Consider the following 22,698-nt stretch of genomic DNA (forward strand, 5'->3'; position numbering starts at 1 on the left):
TGTTTCTCTCCCTTTCTCTCTCCCTTTCTCCCTCTCTTCTTCTCTCTCTAAAAATAAGTAAATAAAACCTTTAAATCATCATCATCGTTATCATCAACATCATCACATAACACTCGAGCACCTACTATGTGCCAAGCACTGGTCTAAGCATTTGACCTGCAAATCCCAGGAGAAGATAGAATACTATTATTATTAGGTAAACAGAATTCAAGTAACCCGCCCAAAGCAATCTGGCTTCAGAGCCTGCACACAAACTCTGTACCACGGCCTCCCTAAAACAGATCTGTATTATTTATTCCAGGACAGACTGCACCAAAACCCTGCACACCACTACAGTTTTGGTCCACTCTACTTAAAATCCTTGCTGAAATTTTTAAGTCCGAAATCACAAGTTTAAAAGCTTTCCTTTGACAATACCAAAACCAGTGTGGCAGCCAGCCTCCAAGAAGGCCCTCAGTGATCCCTGCCGCCTGGTACCCGCGGCCTTGTGCAGTTCCTTCTCCCGTGTACCAGCCTTGGTCTATGTAACCACTAGCACAGAGCAGATATGGCAGTGTGCCACTTCTGAGATTAGTTTATTTTTTAAAAAATACGGTTTCCATTATGTGCCTCCTCTACCCACATCTCCACCCCAATCACTTGCTCTGAGGGAGACCAGCGGCTGTGTCATTAGGGCGTACGCGTGACCCATGAGGAGGCCCAAGTGCTGAGGAACACACGCCTGCCAACAAACACACAAGTGAGCTAGGAAGTGGTTCTTCAGCCACAGGTGGGCCAGGCCCTGAGGTGACGGCAGCCTCTTGAGTGAGCTGAGCCAGAACCACTCAGCTAAGCTGCTCCTGGATTCCTGACCCTTGGAAAGTATGTGAGATAAATGCTTGTTTTGAGTGCTATATTTTAAGATAATTGTTCCATAGAAGTAGTAAACTAATATGATCAACCAGCCCTGTTTAACTGTGTTAAAAGAGCCTTCTGATTCCAGAAGTAACAAGGCTTAGTGTGCTCTTTGTCAGCTTCCACCATGGTGTACCATGGCCAAAAAGTATGGAGGGTGAGGGTGCAGCCCATCAACCTCATCCGTGCAAAACAGATCTCAGATGCAGGTGTGGCTTTATAAGCAAGTGAATGCGCAGAAAGAGGGCTGTATCACTGGTTTTGGTGAGTATATGAACCTCATATTCAATGACGCAGAAGAGATTCTTTCTAAAACAAAGCCAAGAAAACAACTAGGTCAGATCATGCTAAAAGGAGATAACATTACTCTGCCCCAAAGTGCCTCCAACTAGAAATACTGAGTGAAGTGAAAAACTGTTGAGAAGCAGTACAATTTGTATTTTTTAGGTATCCTTTGTTTGGAGTGTAGTTATTAAACATTTACTCATATTGCTTTGATAACCCTTATGTTAGGAAGGGAGGGAAAGGGAAAGGAAGAAAGCTCTCTAAGCTTTCTAAATTTCCAAGTTGGACTAACACTCATGCTTTTAGTAATTACTTACTTTCTCAAAATCTGTCGATACAACTCTGAAAATGTTAAGAGCACACGTAAGGCCCTGGCCGGGTAGCTTTGTTGGTCAGAGCACCATCCTAATACACCAAGGTTGGGAATTCGATCCCCGGTCAAGGCACAAAAAAGAATAAACCAAAGGACACAGAGGTGGGTAGAACAACAAACTGGTATTTCTCTCTCTCTAAAAACATCAATAAAATTGTTTTTTAATTAAAAAACAAAGCACACATAAGATTTACCTCTTGATTTGATTATTCCATTTGGTTCATGAGAGACTACAATGTTCATATTGTTTATTAATACATAACTGATTACAACAGGCATCTGAAGATTAAATAGAAAATCAAAACTCATTTTTTAAAAAGCATACATAAAAGAGCCCTTATTTTTAGAGAGACGTTCTAAAATATTATGAATAAAATGACACAAATCTGGAATTTGTTTCGAAGTAATTCTTTTGTGGTAGGTAGGCATGAGGACGGAGTAAGGAGAACTGGCAGTGAGTGACAATCAGCTGACGGGCACACGAGGATTCACCACACCATTCTCTCTAGTGTATGTGTGAAATTTTCTATATCAGAAAGGTTTTTGTTTTTTTTAGTTTCTAAGCAGACAAAACAAAACATACTCTACACTGGATAATTTCCTACTCTCCCACCATACTGCATCCAAACTTCCACTTAGCATAGCAATACTCCACAAAGTCAAGGTGATATCACATAATTTATAAAACTATACCTTACCAAAGAAAAAGATTAAACCAAATCATGTATTCTGTATCTCTTTAGATAGTAAAGCATTTTCTTTTTGAGAGGAGACAGAGAGAGAGGGAGAGAAAGAGAGAGAAACAGACAGACAGACAGAGAGAGACAGACTAATTTGTTGTTCCACTTATTCATACATCCACTGGTTGCTTCTTGTATATACCCTGACTGGTGATTGAACCCACAACTTTGGCATATTGGGACAATGCTCTTACCAACTGAGCTACCTGGACAGGGCCAATAAAGCATTTTTTCAAGTAAAACTTTTATTAATGCAACATGTATAGTTACCCTTGTGGCTGAAAGGAAAGATAGTATCTATTGAGTTCTTTTACATTAATGTTGGTGAGCCTTCTTGAACAACCAACCCCCCAGTGTCTCACTTGAGTGAGTGCCTTTGCTTAACTACACGTAGGTAATCTATTTTTTCTTTTTAATCCGTTCTTAATTTTCTTAAAAAAAAGATTTTATTTATTTTCGGAAGGGAGGGAGAAAGAGAAGAGGAGAAACATCAGTGTGTGGTTGCCTCTTACTTGCCCCCAACTGGGGACCTGGCCTGCAACCCAGGCATGTGCCCTGACTAGGACCTGAACTGGCAACACTTTGGATAGCAGGCCCACGCTCAATCTGAAGCTACACCAGCCAGGGCAGGTAATCTATTTCTGAAACAGTTGGGCAACCAACAAAATCTGTAATTCTAATGTGTACAAACACCCAAAGTTGGTTCTATTTTCATTCATTCAAAATGTGATTTAGGTTAACACATAATGGGTTTATTATTCTTCTTTTAAAGTATAAGCGTTCTGCTTTTACATCAAAGAGGTGAGCTGTTTTCCATATGACAACAATTAAATTCCTCTGTAGTGAAAGGGGGCTGATATGGACCCCAAAGAACCTTCCTTCTGGTTCTGATTCTGCCACTAGCAACTGAAGCAACTCGTTTACGTCTTTGAATCCCGACAGCTGCAAACTAGAGGCTGTGTTTGACCAGCTATAAACAAGAAATATAATGTGAATAATACCTTCATTATTGTTACTAAATACAGTAAAAAGGCAATAACATGGATAAAGAAATATAGCAAAGCTCAAAGGTAAGAGCATACTCTAAGAGTAGTAAGAAACACGCTGTGGAACACAGAGAGTGTCTCTGGAAGTCTGAGCAAGAAAGTGGTAGCTATGGTTCTGTCTGGGGAAAGGAACTAGACAGCTGGGGAAAGGGATGAGACATAATTTTTAAATTTTTGTATCTTCTGAAAATGACACCACATGAATGTGTTACCTATTTTAAAAATAAAGTAATTAGCCTTCAGTTAAAAAAAAATTGCCCTGGCTGGTGTAGCTCAGTGGATTGAGCACAAACTGTGAACCAAAGGGTCACCAGTTCAATTCCCAGTCAGGGCACATGCTGGTGGGGGCCACATGAGAGGCAACCACACACTGATGTTTCTTTCCCTTCCCCTTTCTCTAAACATAAAATAAATAAAATCTTTTTAAAAATTTTAAAAAGGCCCCAACCCCACAGGATTGTTTTTGAGTATCTAAGGGAGATTTACAGCAACACTTTAAATGCCATCAAAGTGCCTGAGAACGAATCAAATCAACTGTGTTTAACGAGCACGTAGCTGATGTTTACTGAGCAATTACATCCCGCCTAGTCACCCACTACGGGGCAGTACTACCAGCCAGATGAAATACGGAGCTGTGGGGTGGTACCCGGCGACCTGGACATTCTAGGTGGGAATGCCTAGCACCCAGTGCAAGCACCTGCAGCACACAAAGCGGTCCGAGCTGTCTGCTGTACCTACTCTCAAGTGTTAAAGAGCATACGGCTCACTGCCTCCTGGCTGAAGAACAGAGATGCATTCTAAATGCACTGGTACAGCCAGCCACAAAAACAACGGTGCGTTTTAGCCACAGATTGAAGCACTACAGTAAAAGGTAACTTACTTACTGATTAATTCCCAACAAATTATCCTAACTCAAAAATAAGTCTCAGCTTGTATCCTGGGCAATTTCTGTATTTTTCTTAACTATAGTATTTTTATATGTCATGCTAAAAAAAAAGATTTAAATTTACAGGCACAAAAAAAAAATAAACTAATATGTACGCATTCTTGGTCCCCTAAAAAAAGGAAGAGAAGGAGGGAGGAAGGGGGGAAGGAAATAAAAAGAGCGCATGAATTACGTCTATAAACAAAGGTAAGTGTGATATTATGGAAAGAATACAGAACTGTGCACCTGAAGCCTTCAAGTTCTAGCCCCACTGCTTGCTTGCACACACCCCATAACACAGTTAATCACTACTGTCATGATAAGATGTGGAAGAAATGGTTTTAATCCTCCCTGCTATAATGGAAAATAAAGTCATACCAGCACCATCACTACCAAACTCAATTAACCTAACCACCCATCCTCTGGCACCCGTTTGCTCCCGCGTCGCTCCCTTCTATGACTGTCACTGCCACGTGCCTGTCGCCTGGGCCCGTAGTCTCAGTCCTGTGTGCCCCACCTCCCCTTTAACTTCACGGACAACGAGGCCGTCAAGTCCCACTCATCTGATGTCTATCCTTCTCTTAGATCCATCCTCTCTACTCCCTCTGACATCACCCTAATTCAGGCCCTCTCTCTAGTTTGTTTTACAGAATATCCTAACTCATTTCCCACTTCTAGTCCCTTCCCAGTCCAATCCCATTCTACAGCCCTCATGCAGGGGGATGTTCCTGAACCACAGCTGGGAGCATGCCATTCCCTGTTCAAACCCTGAGGGGCTCTTCTCTGCCTTTCAAGGGGCCCTCTTCATAGCCTTCCCAGCAGCCACTTCCCTTTCCCACTGTAAAGCAGTCCTGTAGTTTTTAATCACAGACTGGTCTCTAAACAGTTGCTCTAATCCCATCTTCCTTGCCACACTAATGGTTCAAGGACAGGCCCCAGGGAAGTGTGACCTTAAAGTGATCTAATCATAACAAGGACCCAGATTTCTGTTTTATGCCCTGAGTGGGGAGTGGCCGAGGAGTTAAATCTCTTCTGGGAAAGGTGTACTGTGCAAATGGGAAGCCTCAACTACTGCCACCACTGTGCCACCACGAAGGAAGCGGCCCTGGAGAGGAAGTCAACACGGGACAGACAGAGCATAAATACAGAACTGCAGTGAAACGGAGCTAGAGGTCTGTTCCAGTTGCAACTCAACGCCCCTCCACCCCCAAAGCACCTGTATGTGAACCAGCCCAATTCCTTTATTCCTTAGGTTCTCTTTGACCTGTAACAAGCATTCTGACAGAAAAATCTTTGTAAAGCTGAATTCGACCTCGCTTCCCAACTCCTCTCCCACTCCGTGAAATGCTTAAAGCAGGCTAGTCTACTTTTCTCTTTTAAAAGTGTAACATCTGCATCTGGTTCTCGAAACAAAAAGGGTAGAAATAGAGATCTAGACACAGATAATGAATGGTTGGCCCCTCAACCTTTTTCGTGACTGCTATGTCCTCTAGCAACTTTCTATAGAATCAGTGCCACTCACAGTACCCAGAGCAACTAAAAATAACCAAACAGAAACAAAAATGCAAATTATACCTCACCGGGTAAGAACTAACTAGAGTTTTGCTTTGTTTACTCAAAATAATTTAGAATGCACTATCATCACAAGTCATATTCACATTAGCACATTGATAGGTTTAAAGAAAACGAGAAGCACATCTGTCCTTGTATAGTTTTTCTAATTACTGTGACAAATATCCCTTCTTTGGCATCTTAAGGTCTCTATTTTGGCTGGTTGGTTTAAACATGAAGCCCACGATAAGCATCTTTTAGGAGAAAAGTAATTTACAGAAGAATTCCAAAAGCACCAACAGCCAAAACATGCAAGACAATTAAAAGACCATGCCTGTTCTATTATTCGGCTCCACGAAAAGGGAAACTTCAGGCATTCCCTGCAGCCCGTGCCAGCTCTGAGCATGAACTGTTTACACAGCCCTTACAAGGGAGACAGGAAGGGAGCTTCCAGGGACAAGCGTCAGATCTGCTCTGGCTTTGAGATTCAGCCTCCCTCCAGAATTACACTCTCCCAGCAACCGAAAAGGAGACAACCAGATCTGCCGTCAGAGGTTTCTTAAGCCTCCTAAACGTATTTCCCTTCTGCTACTGCAGATGAACGAATCAGATTCCCAGTAAGACAAAGATCAAGGGTTCGTCGTGTCTGTCACCAAACTGCCTCTTCTGACCTCTTTTCTGCCTCCCCATCTCGTCTGGCACCAGTGCCGCTTCCCCTTTCTTTTCCATAATGAAAAAAGAAATGTTAAGAGATTATTTCAGCTTTAAACTCCTGAGATTCAAAGCTACTCTTTCTCTTCCATTTCACCTTAAATACTGACAAGTATAAAGGATTTTGGTTTAAAAAATAAGTTCCAAGTACTAAGTAAGGATTTAATTTTTATCCCTCAAAATAAACACATGAGGTAGACAATTCTATTTTATTCATTCAGCCTTTCAATCAACGATTACAGAGATCTTTACAGATGTTAATATACTAACTAAATCAGTGGCAAAGGCTTGGACCCCCTGCAAAAAAATCTTATTGTGTTGCTTGGGCTGTTGCTCAGTTCATTTAACCACAATGCCTCAGTAAGATAAATGGTCCCTGTGGCTTCTGATTAGTGACCAAAAATTGAAACTTAAATTCCTCCCCTTTGACATAATAGGTGATTGTTGCTTTCTTTGCAATCCTGCACTGTCCAGTTTTTAAACTAACCATATATTATTAGTTTTTAAATTTAAACACAATTTTTTCAAAAAGCAGTTTCTTAATTTTATCTACCCTTAGTCCTGGTAGAATATTCAGTAGTGGGAAAGTACCATGAAAACCAAAGTCCTAAGGGTTCATTATTATAAATCCTCCGACAGTGTATAAACAGACACTCTTCGGAAAGTCCTATTAGCACTAGCAGGTCTGGCTCCACTGGCTGGAGCACCATCCTGTGCACTGAAAGGCTGTGGGTTTGATTCCCGGTCAGGGCACATGTCTGGGTTGCAGTTCGTTCCCCAGTCCAATTGCCAGTGGGGGTGTGTATAGAAGGCAACCAATGGATGTTTCTCTCTCACATCGATGCTTCTCTCTCTATATCTCTCTCTTTCTCCCCCTCAAACCAATAAATGTATTTTCTGGCAAGGACCGAATGAATGAATCAATGAATGAGTTAATGAATCAATGAATGAATCCTACTAAAATGTCTGAAACAACACAAATGCTTAGTTTTCTAGGTAAACTTGAAGATAGTATGCAAAATAAATAAAACACATAATCCCCAAGCCCTTATGTTGATACTACTATTATCCTGTTTCCAAAAAAAATGAAACCAAAACCCCCAAAATAAACCAAAAAACCCACTCTTACAGGAACTACTAACAAGTAACAAAAGTAAGTGAATTCATCTTCTCTTGTCCATCCCTGGTTCACTTCCTGCTACATTTCAGGAATCTGATAAGGTACCTAAAAAAGTGACTGATATAAAATAAGCAGGTGAAAGTACTGAGTCTCTCTCTGAAAATATTTCATCTGTTGCTCTTGCATGACACACTCTGAATCCAGATTTTAACCTCTCATACCTAAAGAGGCAATGATAGGGAATAAACAGCTGGGTCTCTCTTAAGTTCCCTTATCCTGGAAAGCTCTAATTTCTAGCCTCTCCCTAAATAAGCAACATGACTTTATGATGTCTGACTCCAAAGGAAAAACACACTTAATCATATACACACCCACAAAACTTGGAAGTTCCTATTAGAAAATATACAGATACTGTGGATAGTATTAAGAAGAACAGAACAATGTAAAGAAAAAAATTTACAAAACTCAAGCCCACAATTAAATCCGAATGTTCCCCTCCATTCTAAGACCATCTTTTAAGGAAGATTAAACCTTTATGTTGCTGCATAAGGAAACCTGGGTAGACTGGAGAAAAACTCAAAGGCCTATAATCTCATCACAAAGCACCCAGGTCAAAAGGTAGAGGTCAGGGAACAGGGTGCAAAATAGTTCCCACACTTGAGAGGAGACTATATCTCATTATTTCAGTAGACATTCAAAAACTATTCAGTTGCATTTACTAAAATAATTAGTAAACCACTTACACTGCCCCTATGTCCCAAGGCTAATCTCAATTTTACATAAGAATTTATTTTTTAAGAGCAAGTATTTAAGAAGTTACTTCTTTCTTTCCCTTACATTTGAAAACAACACACAAAAAAACTAACCTCCCTCTCTCTCACTCAGAGACCAATGGTTCAGCTGTCCCTCAAAGACCACCTTTCAACAAAATGGACTGATCTGGTCAGCAGAGTTCAGAGGGGCACAGAAATAAACACTAAGTGTGCGTACGTGTCCACACACATTTCACAGAAAGTCCTCTGCCCCCTACTGATTCAACAAATTATGTCTACTTCTTGGCCTGATGGCCACATTTTTTAAAAAGCTCAATTTTTAATTCTGCTTAGAAATTTCACTCCAGGGAAGAGTGAACACAATTTTGTTAAACTTTCTGTAGGTACAACATTTGTGCAGGGGACTCCACAGTAACTCTTCTAGAAGGCAATTAAATACCTGTGGACTCCAGGGTCTGGAGCCTGTGTCTGGCTATCCGTACCATTTGCCCGACTCTGACCATGAAGACTTGTTTTCCAAGTCAAGAGAGGGTGAAGAGAGATGGACAGATCGGAAACGAGGTGTCTGAGTAACCAGCATGGTTTTAATTTTTTGTTTTTCACCACCTTCTACCCACTGTGCAGCCAACTTTAATGCTGTCTCCACTAGCCTCTTCCACCAGGGACGAGAGTTTTACAAGTTGTTCCCAGCAAATGAGACCTCTCGGTCCTTCACTGTGAGGAAGACACAAGGTTTTACCTTCAAGTACACGCGGCTTTTGTGTATTTATTTAAAATCAGATCGTAACTAGGGCTGCCAATGGAGAAATAAGCACTGCCAGACAGGAGTGAGAACAACTAAACAAAATAACCTATTTTGGCATAATCACCTCAGTGCTACCAACGCTTGTGTTTTAATAAACTGCGAAATCACAGTCATTGTTCTCGTGAACAATGGCACAAAGCAATGAAGTCAAGTACGAAAGCTCACTTCCCTGGAGCCGAGCCAGAATATTATGAAATACAGACAAAAGTTTATTTACTTAAAAAAAGAATACACTTGAGACAGTTGATGGGAAACGTGTTTAAACAGTCTGTTATCTTTCTACCGCAGCCATTTAAATTTCCTTACACTGAGGAGAAATTAACCTAAAAAATCAAACAAAACACTGGGGTCCTGAAAGTGCACCATCCGTAAGCTTTAAAGCTATAATCAGTTCTAAATTCCTCCTGCTCACACTATTCTTAGGAAAGTCCGCATCTCATCCTGATGGAATCCCAGTGTATTTGCTGGGGCTGATTCTTATGACAGGGAGGACGTTCAGGACGAGATGCTCACTCCTGCTCAAAACGACTCGAGTCTCATCTGCCTAGAGGGGAACAATCCCTTCTTGCTATTTTAGTCCTGACCTACAGAAAAAAAGAAAAGTGATATAAATTTAATATACTGGAAGAATACTGTTGATCTAGCAGAATGCCCCTGTTTTCTCAAAGGACCATCAGGGAAAGATGAGGAAGGAAACTGAAGGGATATTAGAAACAGAGTATAAAACCTGAGAAGCTACGGGCAGTAAGAAACTCTTCCCAGTTTCTGCTGGAGATGAAGGTAACTGGAGGATTCAATTAGACATTACCATTTCTTTACTATGAGGTCTTAAGAACACTGGAAATTTTTGCCAAAAAACGATTTCTTCCTGCACAGATTTCTATAGAAGAGAGACAACCAAAAGGGCAAACAGGAGGTGGCTTCATGGAGACTAAGGTAAAAAACAGGAGTGATCTTTGAAGAAGAAATAAGGGGAAAAAAAGTATAAAAGCCTGGTCTAAGTAAACTTGTGCCAAACTGTACTGAGGAATAGACAACTAGAAACTTAATTTACATATCACTTCTACAATAACGTTTCTTCAAACTATGGAATAATTTTCTGTGTGACATAAATGACAGTGAGCGTGCTGTACTAGGAAAGAGGAAGTGGGGCGGTGCAAACCCCCCCCCCCCACTCTTCAAAGCAGAAACCTGCATTCTCCAGGCATGAGCTCCAGAAAATCACGCAAAACAGGTAGATTTACATCACAAGGCTTCTGGGACCTAGAAAACAGATACTTAAAAGTATCTTTAAACCAGGCTTCACAATTTGAAACCTAGAGGTCCACACTGCATCTGAGGATTCGGCATGCTAGTCCTCACAGAAGGGTTAGGCTTAAACGGTTCTATCACCAAAATTCTATCGCATGTTTTTACAGCACTCTCTGGTTTACAAGCTCTTTCCAAGACGTCATCACATTTTGCAGTTGGGAAAAGTATCTAGAACAGTCTAGATCAGCATCAGTGCTAGAAAACATACTCCCATGGATGTCCTCAAATTATGAACACATTTAAAAAAAAACATACAGGGTAAGGAAGCATATAGAGTACTTTTGCAGGGGTATTCCTAATAGAAGATAAATACGTGAAAACTATTTTCTAGGTCATCAGTAACAGCAGCATGGCAGTAGCCTTAACAAGATACATTTCCCACTATGTATGGGCTTTCCGCAATCGCTGGTATGCTCCAAGTAATGCACCACCCTTTTCGCTTAGACAATAAAAAGCACACAGGAATGGAACTGAGTGAGACTGACATCATTTGGGAAGATCTTGAACCCAATCCACTTATTTTTTAAATATGTATCCTTTAGCTCTGGCCAGGTAACTCGGCTGCTTAGAGCACTGTCCCAGTATGCCAAGGCTGTGGGTCTGATTCTGGTCAGGGCACACATAAGAAGAACCAATGAATGCAAAAATAAGTGGAAAAACAAGTCAATGTTTCTCTCTCTCTCAAATCAAAAAATAAGTTTTAAAAATGTTTATCATTTACAACCTCAGTATTCAACTGTTGTTAAAAATTAACTGGTGACCAGGTTCCCCAATGGCAGGCCTACTCATGTGCCACCACCCAGCAGTTGAGGACAGCTGGCCTGAAGGACATGGGGGGGCAGCAGGACAGAGCAGCTAAGGGCCACTTCGGAGTCAGCCTAGGATACAGTCCCAGCTTTGGCCTTTACTGTCTCTGTGAATTTGGGCAACACCCCATTGAACCTGAGCCTCCTCATCTGTACAATGAAGAAAACACTGCCTTCCAGTTACTGTGAGGATTAAAGATGATGTTTGTAAGTCACCAACCACAATTCCGGACCCAATATGTGTTTGCTACCGTCACGGTTCACCGTGCTTATGAAGGCGATTTTCCAGAGCCACCTCTAACTTAACAGTGCCAACACATAAATTTGAAAGTCATTTATAGGGAGCATTATTTCATAAGTAGACTTCTGTACCAGTGATGTAGACAAGTTTATACAGGAAACAGTTACAGTATCAATTTAGAATTGTAAATAAATGTCATGGGTTCTTGGGGAAAATGCAGGAATGTCTAGAAAGCAACTGTTCCATGTTTTTCATCCTCAGGATGTGCTGTCCCAGTAGCATATAAAACACAAAACTTCCACGTTTATTCCCAGAATGCTCACTTCTTACGTCCTCATACTCAGCCGACCATCTCTGCGTTCTGTTAGAAAAGTAATGTGCGAAAGAGTCTCACACTAAAGATTTCTGGAATCTCTGGCTAAAAGGTCATTAGTTGATACCATCTTAAAAAGCCAAGCCTTAGGTGGCATAGAACATTATGTACGGTACAATAAAGACAAAACATAAATGGGAAAACATGTAATTAAACTTTATAGAAACAAAGAAAACTACCCTGGCTGACCATGCGTCAAACTGATAGAGATGCCCAAGAGCAAGGAAACCGTGAATGCAATTTCCTAAGATGCTCCTACAGAACCACAAATGCAGCTACAAGGGCTCTTTAATACAACCACTTTCTGAAATTCCATAAATACTTCCCACCACTTATGTGCTCATCACTTGGCACTAGTGTAAAAATAAATAAGACATGTCATTTGCTTTTAAAAAATCAAAGCCTTAGGCCTGGCCAGGTAGCTCAGCTGGTTAAAGGCTTGTCCCAACACACCAAGGCTTGGGTTCAATCCCTGGTCAGGGCATACACAAGAATCAACCAATGCGTGCATGCATCAGTGTAGCAATAAATCAAAGTTTCTCTCTCTCTGTCTCCCTTCCTCTCTCTAAAAATCAGTATATTAAAAAAAACCAAAGCCTTGCTGATACCTACATGCCTGCTTGCATAAAGCTGGTAAAGAAAAAAAAGTTTATTAAGCTTATTTAATCACAGCTTATTTCAAGAGGGAAGGAACAGGCCAATAAATATTATAAACAGAATAAATTTTAGTAGCTCACCACAAAGCTGAAAAATACTTATTTAAAAAATTAATCATTCATCCACACTCTTGCTTTTTCATCAATTTCACAAGCTTCCCATTAAAAAAAAAACCCTCTAGCTTCCATTTTGGAGGTTAAAAACCCACATATAAACATACTAACTTTTACTGTCAGTGACAAAAAGAAATGCTATATTTTTTGTCCATTTAAAATGATCTCATTCACTTAGTCAATCTGTAATATTCGAGTCACCATTGTGGGCCAGGCACTACTGCGGTCACTGGGTACACAATTACAAAGGTCCTGCCCTTCAGGATCCAACCATCTAACTGGGGAAGATTGGCATTGAAAAGCGAAAGTAAAGCCCTGAAGGGGCAGTGTGCCTCAGTTGGTTGGGCGTTGTCCTGCTAAGTGCAAGGTCACCGGTTCAGTTCCAGGTCAGGGCACATGCCTAGGGTGCAGACTGGGTCCCAGGGCGGAACCAGTAAAAGAGGCAACCAATGAATATTTCTCTCTCACGTCATGTTTCTCTCCCTCTCTTTCTTCCTGCCTTCGCCTCTCTCTAAATAAATAAAATCTTAAAAAATAATAATTTTTATGTCGATGATGTTAAAATAATACCCTAGATACATAAATAAAGCATATCACTAAAAGTAATGTCTGTTTCCTTTTGCCTTTTTAAATGTGGCTACAAGAAAATGTTAAATTACAGACTTGTCTCATTCTTTGTATTTTATAGATGATGCTGGTCTAGAAAAAGAAGATTCCAGGGAGAGAATGGAAGACGCACAGGCCATGAGACAGGAAGAAGACAGATGTGTTTATAAACCTGTAAGGAATCCAATATAGCTGGAACAAGTGACCGAGTCAGAAAAGGTTGGAAGGGTACGCAGAGACCAGACCACGAAGAGCTTTGTAAACCACAGACTAAATATTTGTGCCCCCCGCCAATTCAAATGTTGGAATTTAATCCCCAGTGTGGAGGTGGTGGTATTGGGAGGTGGGGCTTTTGGGAGGTAGGTGCTCCGGGTGCCGCCCTCCTGAATGGGATTTGCGCCCTTATAAAATGAGACCTCAGAGAGCACTCTCTCTCCTTTCACGTAAGGAGGCCGTCTGTGAACCAGGAAAGGGGCCTCCCCAGACACGGATTTGCAGGGACCTTGACCTTGAACTTTGCAGCCTCCAAAAGTACGAGAAATAAATTTCTGTTTATGAGCCACAGGTCTATGGGAGGCAGGCAGCTCAAACAAACTAAGATACATGGTAAAGCTTCAATCTTAATCTAAATACAAAGGGCACTGATTAAGAATTTAAAGCAGAAAAAAATTATTCTATCTCATCAGCTATTTTGTGGAGAACTTGCAGTATAGTCCAGACTGCTGGAATATAGACTTTTTAGAGATTATCAAACATGGTAATTCCAAAGAGGGGGCCCTGGGTCCCTAAAAGTCCATGTAGGTAATAATTGAGAGTCCATGAACTGATATTAATATTTTTTTAAAGCGTATTCAAAAGAGTACCTTTCCTGTAAAGGGAACTGCACAAACTAAATGATTTCTTTTTCCTTTCCTTCTGGCAGAAATGATAATTACTACATTCATCCTCACGTGGTGTATGTGGAATATATTACCCCTCATGTTTTATGTCACTTAGGATTAATTTTTTTAACTGATACATCATTTTTTTATTCAAAGATGATGTCAGGCCAGTGGAGGGGCGGGCTGGTATGTCTGGAACCCAGCCGTCTCACTGAAACCCTTGGAGACAGATGGAAGCACCAAGGCCCACAGCCACCCTGAGGGAGGAGCCAGGACTGCGTGTCCAGCTCTAACTACTGTACTCACTGCCCCGCCAGCCTTGGTCCCACAAGCAATCATGCATTCCCCTTAAGAACTGTAAACTTCGCCCTGGCTGGTGTAGCTCAGTGGATTGAGCACAGGCCTGCAGGCCGGCAAACCAGAGGATCACGGTTCAATTCCCAGTCAGGGCACATGCCTGGATTGCAGGCCAGTTCTCAGCAGGGGACGCACAAGAGGCAACCATACATTGATGTTTCTCTCCCTCTCTCCTTCCCTTCCCCTCTAAAATCTTTTAAAGAAACTGTAAACTTATCTAAGGAAAGTAATGATTTAGGCTAAGATAGATGATAGAACCCTGTAAGAAAAGTAAAGAGGTTAAGAAAATTGAAAGTGGTATTTGTAGTTAATGTAATAAATGCCTTATATTTACATAGTAACATCTAATTTTTATAAATATTCATAAAAACAAAAGTAGCTTTCTGATGAATAAATGAACTGCTGGCCCTAAGAAGAGACAAGTGAGGGCAAGTCACAGTGTCCCTCTTAATTATCTCTCCTATACAGAGCAGTTAAGAGACAACCTCATTTGATTATAAAGTCATCCACATACAGTTCTTACACTGATACACTTTATAGCCTGTGTAACACAATGTACATTAGTACAGAGGCAGCAAAGGCAGCGGTTATGGGCACAGACGGATCCCATCAGACAGACTTTGCAGTGCAGGTTTCTCACTCATTGTATGAGCCTGGGTTAAACAACCCCCTAGCCTCAGTTTCCTCGTCTGTTAAACAAAGAAAATAGTCCCACCTCCTACAGTTGTTTTTTAGGATTAAATGAGGTAATAACTATGAAGCATTTAGCACATGTCGATATAGAAAGCACTGAATGTTAGTTATTTTATTATTGCTATTTCATTGAAGATTCTTACAGAATGGTGGCCCAAACATTTTATACTGAATAAATAGTTCAAAGTGTAAGGGCCAGTTATGGCTTTACCAAAACAAAATGCAGGTCATTAATGATCAAAAATGTTAAGGATCTGAAGGTGTGGTACTTGTTTCCTCAAGTACCTCAAGTGGGAACTGTCTCCTCCAGCAAATTACAGAAGAGGAAAACGTTTTCGCCTGAATGAAGCTTCATGGAAATGATAACAATGCACTGTGTTCTAGACATTTACTTTTATTACTTCGAGAGTGTCTGTGCCAGCAGTGGAAATACAAGCAAAAGGATATGCTCAGATACTAATTAGTCAGTGCACCTTAGCAGCAGATATTACTTGTACTCACCCAGCGTCCTTTCTCTCTTTCTCTCCCTGTCTCCATTTTCTCCTTCTCCAAAAACACTGCATGTCACCCCTACACTTCCCCTTCCCCTCTTCTCATCTTCTGGGTGGGTCCTGCACTAACAAGTGGGGTAGGTGCCTGGGCCTGCGGCTTTCACAGGGAGTATAACTACACTCACTACAGGGCCAATTTCCCCATAAGGAGCTGTATTCCCAGTGGATTTTAAAAATCGAGTAATCATTACACCACAGCAACTAGACCTTGAATTTTCTTTGGCCTCATTAGAATAGAGACTGATCTTTGCATTACTCCTTCTCCAGCCCCAGTTGCCAGCCTGATCTTCCAAACTCTCAAACACAATCTATTTGGGGCCAAAGATGTCAACAAGGTGAACAACTGAGGCACTACCAATGGCAGTCAGATCAGGGCCACTCCTACCACAGCCATGCCTGTATGCCTGGCCATTATTTTTAAAAGACAGGTTTTGACTATAACATTCAGTTTGGAATAAGAGTAAGCCTGAAATACTTGCTGAACTCCACTCAAACTCATCTTTTTCCTGAGCTGAATAAAATAACTATGGCCCTCGCTGGACAGATCAACGTGGGTAGAATGTCATCCCAATTAAGCCAAGGTTGTGGGGTTGATCTCTGGTCAGGACACATACAAGAAGCAGCCAATGACCCTGGCCGGTTTAGCTCAGTGGACTGAGCATGGGCTGCAAACCAAGGGGTCGCTGGTTCCATTCCCTATCAGGGCACATGCCTTGATTGTGGGTCAGGTCCCCAGTAGGGGGAGCGCTAGAGGCAACCACACATTGATGTTTCTCTCCCTCTTTCTCCTTCCCCTCTCTCTGAAAATAAATAAAATATTTTTTAAAAAATTTAAAAAGCAACCAATGAATGCATAAATAAGTGGTACAACCATCTGACATTTCTCTCTGTCTCTGTCTTCCCACCCCCTTCTTCTCTGTAAAATCAGTAAGTAAAAATAAGCAGGAAAAAACCGACCTGTAAAGCCCAGTGTACTAGCACAACCCAGGCTCTAGCCTACTCTCTGCTGCTGGTCAGTGAGCTCTCTGAGAGGGTCCTTACCCTCTCAGCCTTGCTTTCTCCCATGCATGATGATACTGTCAGTCTCAAATTCTGTATCTGAATTTAGACCACGGTCTCCACTGCCTCTGAGCAATTCTGGAAACCACACCCAAGATAACCAAAGCTAAAAATAAATAGCTGGAGGCACCAAGGAAGAGAACTAAACAAAAGCCTGCGGCAGGAATCCCACCCATCCAACTCGGTATTATCCAGGCCGAATCCAGACTCCCAGGGGGATGTTTTAAGAAAATCCTGGTCACAGTACAATTTGTTGACTCATATGTACTACATTCATTCACTTATTAAACACTAGGTATAAGGCACTACAGAAGTGAGAGACAAAGACCCTTCCCTCATGGGGATTTGTGTATTTATATTAAAGGTCTAATTATGTCCTTCATTTTTTCCACTGCCAAAGATTTGTTGTACATCAAGCCACGTAAATTCCTATAGTTAGCCTTAGAGGAAATGAGCCAGAGAAGAAAATTTCAAAATGATGTCTGCCTTCCTTCACGTCAACTAATTCCAGCCACTTGTTTGTATTTATTCCTTTCTTTTCTATGCAATAAAGAATCAGTTTGAAACTTTTTTTGTATCTTTGACATTTTTTGTTTAAGTGTATCTTGAAAATATACGGTGAATAAAAGAAGCACAACAGCGAAGATGTGCCAGAGAGACAACAATGGGTAGCACCAGTACATCGGTATGTGTACATACATGTACCCACATGTGTCTGTGTGTGCATGTATGTACATGTGGGTCTCTCCCACTAATTCCTAGGTCCTCCGTAAAAAAATATTTTATTTATATATTCAAATTTTTGTCGGCTGTTAAAAGACCTATTTGAGATGAAACAACTCTTTTCCATTGTTGGTAATGCTGGGCTTTATTGTGAGTCATGTCTGAATAACAACTTCAGGTCCTGACAACTTTAACATAAGGTCTTAGTGTATTTATTACTTCATTGTATGGTTTGTGTCCTCAATTAGATTCCAGTGTCCCACCACCTGCAGAGTATAAATTCTAGGAACACGCATAGATTAAGAAAAAGCCCACAAAGCAACTGGTAGAATTTGTTTGATAACACTGAATTAAGACCTTCTATAGGCAGGGTGACAACTTGCTAAGATACAGTATGATAAAAATAGGTCCGTTCCAGAGAAGTAAAATAGAAACCTGTCAGTACCTTTAAAGTAATGCAGCAAAAACAGAAACCACCTTCTGACTAATCTGTCTACCTCACTAGCCTTGTTTCTTCATCCCCACATGTAGCTCTGTGGAATCGTCAAAAAACTATTGATTGATCGGGAATATGATACCATATCCTCCTGTTTTCCTCTCATCTCACTGGCCACACTTTTTTGTTCTTAATTGATTTTAGAGAGAGAAAGAAGAATGGGGGTGGGGGAGAGGGTGAGGCAGGGGTAAGAGACAGACAGATGTTGATTTGCTGTTCCACTTATTTACACATTCACTGGTTGCTTCTTATATGTGTCCTGACCTAGGATAGAACCCACAACCTTGGTATATACAGAGCTACCCAGCCAGGGCAAGTGGCCACACTTCTTAATCTCCTTAGTAATGTCTCCTCTTCATCCTCCCCACCTGGGAATGTTGTAATGTCTCTAGGCCTGTTCTCTTTACTATCTACACTGACTCCCTAGGTGATGTCACCCAATTTCATGGCTTTCAATGTGTATCTAAACAAAAATGGAGACCCCTGAAAGAAGTCCTGCCTACCTGATATCTCCATTTGAGTGTCTAATGGGCACATCAAATGAATATGTCCAAAACTGAACTAATCTTCCCTAGCCTGCTTCTCCATCCGTCTTCCTATTTCAGTAAATAGAGATGCTTATAAATTAGGTTGAAACTCTTGGAGTCTTCTTTGATTACTTTCTTGTAATATGAACACAATAACCAGTTCATCAGCAAGTCCTCCTGGCTCTACCTTCAAAATATACCCAGCTCATCACCATTTCATTGCTACTGCCTTGTTCCAAGCCACCAACACCTCTCACTTCATATAGTGAAGAGCCTCCGACCTGGTCTGTGTCTATCCTTGCCCCTGACACAGTCTAATCAACACAGCAGCCACAGAGGTCCTTTTAAAGGACGTATCCGATCTCATTACACTACTCAAAACCTTCTGGTGGTTTTCCAAAGAATTGTCTATGACGTCCTACACAATCTCCCCCACTCTTTCTCTGTGGTCCTATCTACCACTATCCACTTCCCTCACTCAGCTCCAACCACAATGGCCTCCTTGCTGTTGCCTGCATAAACTAGGCACTACCCCACCTCAAGTCTTTGCAGGTGCTTTTTGCTCTGTCTGTAATGCTGCTCCCCAAGACAGTCCATGTGGCCTGCTGTCTTAAATGCTTCAGAGCTCTGTTTGAATGCCAACTTATCCCCAAGGCCTTCCCTACCATCCTATTTAAAATTGCAACCCCGCCTCCCCCCATTCTGTTGGCACCTGGCCTAGTCTCATTTCCCTGCTTCATTTTTCCTCATAGCAAGCATTAACATCTGGCAAACCACATATTTTCGTTATTTGGCTATACCAGAATGTCACGCTAAAATGACAGAGATTTTTTACTGTTTTGTTCACAGCTGTCCCCAGTGCCTAGCACACACCTAGGGAAAAAATATCAACATCTAAAGGCTTTCAGAAACCTTTCATTCAACTACTTGTTGATACTGAAATATTACCAGGCAAAATAGTTACTTCAAAAGACCAAGTATTATGAGGAACAGAAATCTCAATTGCCCACATTTACACATAGTATTGCAAATAGAAATGCCAGTTCATGCCCTAAAAAATGCATTTAAATTTTTTACTGTTTAATTTTGTTAAAGCCTTAGCACTGTGCCTAAGGAGTCCCAAGCCACACCTACAGGTTTTTACTTTGGCTTTACTAGGAATATAGACTTGAAATGAAGGAGGAAAAAAAAAAATACAGGCTTTTCCTTTCATCAGTCACCATAGACAGAAGACCTCCAAGGGACCTGGTGCCAGAAACGTTTAGATGTTTAGGGAAAAAGTGATTCTGGAAAATAAAATAATCCTTTCGCCAATCCCCAAAGAGAAATCTCTCCAAATGCCTCTGCAGACAGTTGTTTTCCTAACTTTATAGCCCTTAACAAAGGCCTTCTTAATATATAAGTGAAATCGAGGTTGAAGAAACAGGATACAACATTATGCATACAGAAAAACTAGTACTCAACTCATCTTTTTTAAAAAATTAGCAAACTACACTTAATGAGTTTTTATGGAAACGTTTTGCTGTGAAACTGACTTAAATAAAAAGATACTCATCTAAGACGTAACTGTATCTTGAGGCTGAACAATTTTGCTTACTATTCTTTATTTAATACATTATTCCCAGCTCCCATCCACCTACCCCAAAGGGGGGGGGGGGAACCCCATACACATTAGTGCAATCAGTAAGGAATGCTATGTCCAAAGAAAGCTGTTCTGAAAGGCTATGACCTAAGTGTTTAACACTGACACAGATAAAGTTCTGGCGGTAGATGTCACTTGTCTTATCCATTAAAAAAAAAACAATAATCAAGATTCATATTCAAGAAGGCAAGCAGAATGAAACCGGCGTGAAAAAAATGAATCAGTGGTTTCTCCCCTGCCTCAACACTGCGCAATCGCCGCGCCCCCCCCCCCCAGCCCCCCAAATCCTTTTACGGCCCCTTTTCCTAGCATCGGTTCCCCAGCTCAGCCCTGCACTGCGCCATCAAAAGAGTCAAGATGAGGAACCAGAGCCCCTCTAGGAAAAGCCAGGCAGTAACACACCGAGCACCTAACAAAGGGAAAAAATATCCAACTACTAAAACTCGGGAACAATATACAGTGTCAACAAAGCGTGGTGCTGGTCCCAGGTGTTCAAAGGTCTTCGCGAGCTCCGTGACACTGCCAAATAGGATTCCAAAAGGTGACTCGACTGTCACCGCAGGAGCTGGGAACAGCCAGGGTTCATCCAGCCAGGGTCCGACTACCGTTCCTCCCAGCGCTCGCCCCAAAGCCCGGCGGTCTCTGACGCCCCCTCCCCTAAGAGGACCAGAGCGTCGCGTCACGTGCCGGGGCTGAAACTTCGCGGCCGGTGTGCAGAGGATGGGGGGTGGGAGACGCAGGATCGCAGCAGGCCGGAGAGTTAGCCTGACCAGTGACTCACTAGCCGCCTCCCGGTGCAGCTGCCGGGGGAGGGGGTGCCGAGTCCGTAAGGGTCGTGCCCTCAGGGCCACTTCTGCCCCTCCCCCCCCCATTATTAACAACTCTGAGCCTGGAAGCAAAGCCCCCGGCGGACGTCCTTAGCAGCGCGGCATCCCCGGCTTAGAAGCGCACCCAGCACGCGGAATAAATAACAATGTCATTAAATAACCGCCCTAGCGCCGGTCCGGCCGCGGAGCGGGCGCCGCTGGGAGCTGACTTTGTCTGGAGCCTGCACTCCGCCTCCCGCGCGTCCCCGAGGGGACCCCCACGCCGCCGCAGCCCGGCCTTACCAGCCAGCTCGTCGGGCTCCAGCCCGCTGTCCGCGTCGATGCCGCACAGCACGAAGTAGTGCGCGAAGCGGCAGGCGGCCTGGGAGGAGCCCGAGCCCGGGCCGGGGGCCGCGCCGCTCCCGCTCATCCCGGCCCCGCTGCTCCGGCCGCCGTCGCCCGGGAGGCTCGCTGCAGCGGCTGCCACTCTGGCTGCGGTCTCCGCGCCCCCGTCCTAGGGCGACACCGGCGCGCCCATGGCCGGACTGCCACCGCTAGTCACCACAGCCTAGCTCCTCGCGCGGCGCCGGGGAAGCAGCCGCGAGCTCGCTCCGGGTCAGCTAGGCTCCCGGTCCCGGTGGGGGAAGGGCGCGGAGGGGGAGTGTCGGCGGAAGAGGCTCACGCCCGCCGCAGCTGCGCCAGCGAGCGGTGAGCCCGGCGTCTGGCGCCCGCCGGTCAGCTGAGCGGCGCTCCGGCTGTGGGAGCGCAGGGAGGGTGGGGGCGCCCGTGACCGGCTGTGGGGAGGGAGAACGGAGACGCGGGGGAGGCGGCGCGCGCGAGTAGCACGCGTTTCGGCCGTGCGCGCACGCGCCCAGCGGGCTCGCGGGAAGCGCCAGGCGCGGTCGGGATGCGTGCCCGCCAGACGGGGTTGCGGCGACGGGGCCGGCCACTTGCACACTCACACCGTAGCCTCCTGCGCCGCGCCGGCCAATTAAAGGATTAGCCGCAGAGCGGGATTCTGCCTTCTAAATAGATGCTGCCTGTTCAGTTTTGGGCACGGTTAACAGCCACTCTGAGATTATTTCCCGCAACGTCTGGACCATCAACATCTTTGAAACTGTGACATGAGCAGATGTCAGTCTCATATTAAGATCCTAGTCCTTGACTCCTTCCCCAAGCCTTCAATTCCCATTTACCAGCGATCCCCTCTCAGTGAATTGGTAACAACTCAGAGGCGGGCCTGGGAGTGGGAGGGAGGACAACTAAATATCCTGAGAGCGTTGAGACTTCTAAAAGGACTACCGTACCCAACTTCTCCTCCTCACTCCCCCACCACCCGAACCCCCCCCCCCGCCATTCCGTAATTTATCCTGACATTTTCCAGGTCAGTGTAAAATAGCCTAGGCTCTTCAGTTCCCTAGCTCTGTACTCATTTGATATTATCAGCTCTCGATCAGAGAGTGATAAAGCAAAAGGAATTCGACCCTGAACTCTGCTCCTCACCAGGCCATGGCTTTCTTACCTCCTATTTCCTCTGACTATCCATTCTAAAGAAGGAGCTCACCAACAAGTTCTTAGTCCTTCCAAAGGTGAAAAACTGAATGCATTACATCTCCACATTGTCTCTTCCACA

The 22,698-nt window shown here is 43.1% G+C and overlaps 1 protein-coding gene and 1 pseudogene across 6 annotated transcripts in view; one reads left to right on the forward strand and one right to left on the reverse strand.

Annotated features, from left to right (window-relative positions):
* The window catches only part of DENND5B (DENN domain containing 5B), a 165,659-nt gene extending 143,828 nt beyond the window's left edge, over positions 1–21,831 (reverse strand). For 2 of the 6 annotated variants that reach the window (XM_053662189.1, XM_053662188.1), the window contains exon 1: positions 21,369–21,831. In XM_053662189.1, coding sequence (XP_053518164.1) covers positions 21,369–21,495 — 127 coding nt within the window. In that variant the 5' untranslated portion in view covers positions 21,496–21,831. The remainder of the gene's footprint in view (positions 1–21,368) is intronic. The other 4 variants (XM_037139755.2, XM_053662190.1, XM_037139751.2 and 1 more) reach the window with 2 other exon arrangements.
* On the forward strand, positions 1,022–1,286 carry LOC128626902 (small nuclear ribonucleoprotein E-like; annotated as a pseudogene).
* Positions 21,832–22,698: the final 867 nt, after the last annotated feature.

Source organism: Artibeus jamaicensis, unplaced genomic scaffold (assembly GCF_021234435.1).
Source record: "Artibeus jamaicensis isolate MK-2021 breed Jamaican fruit bat unplaced genomic scaffold, CSHL_Jam_final contig_233, whole genome shotgun sequence".
NCBI classification, from domain to species: Eukaryota; Metazoa; Chordata; class Mammalia; order Chiroptera; family Phyllostomidae; genus Artibeus; species Artibeus jamaicensis.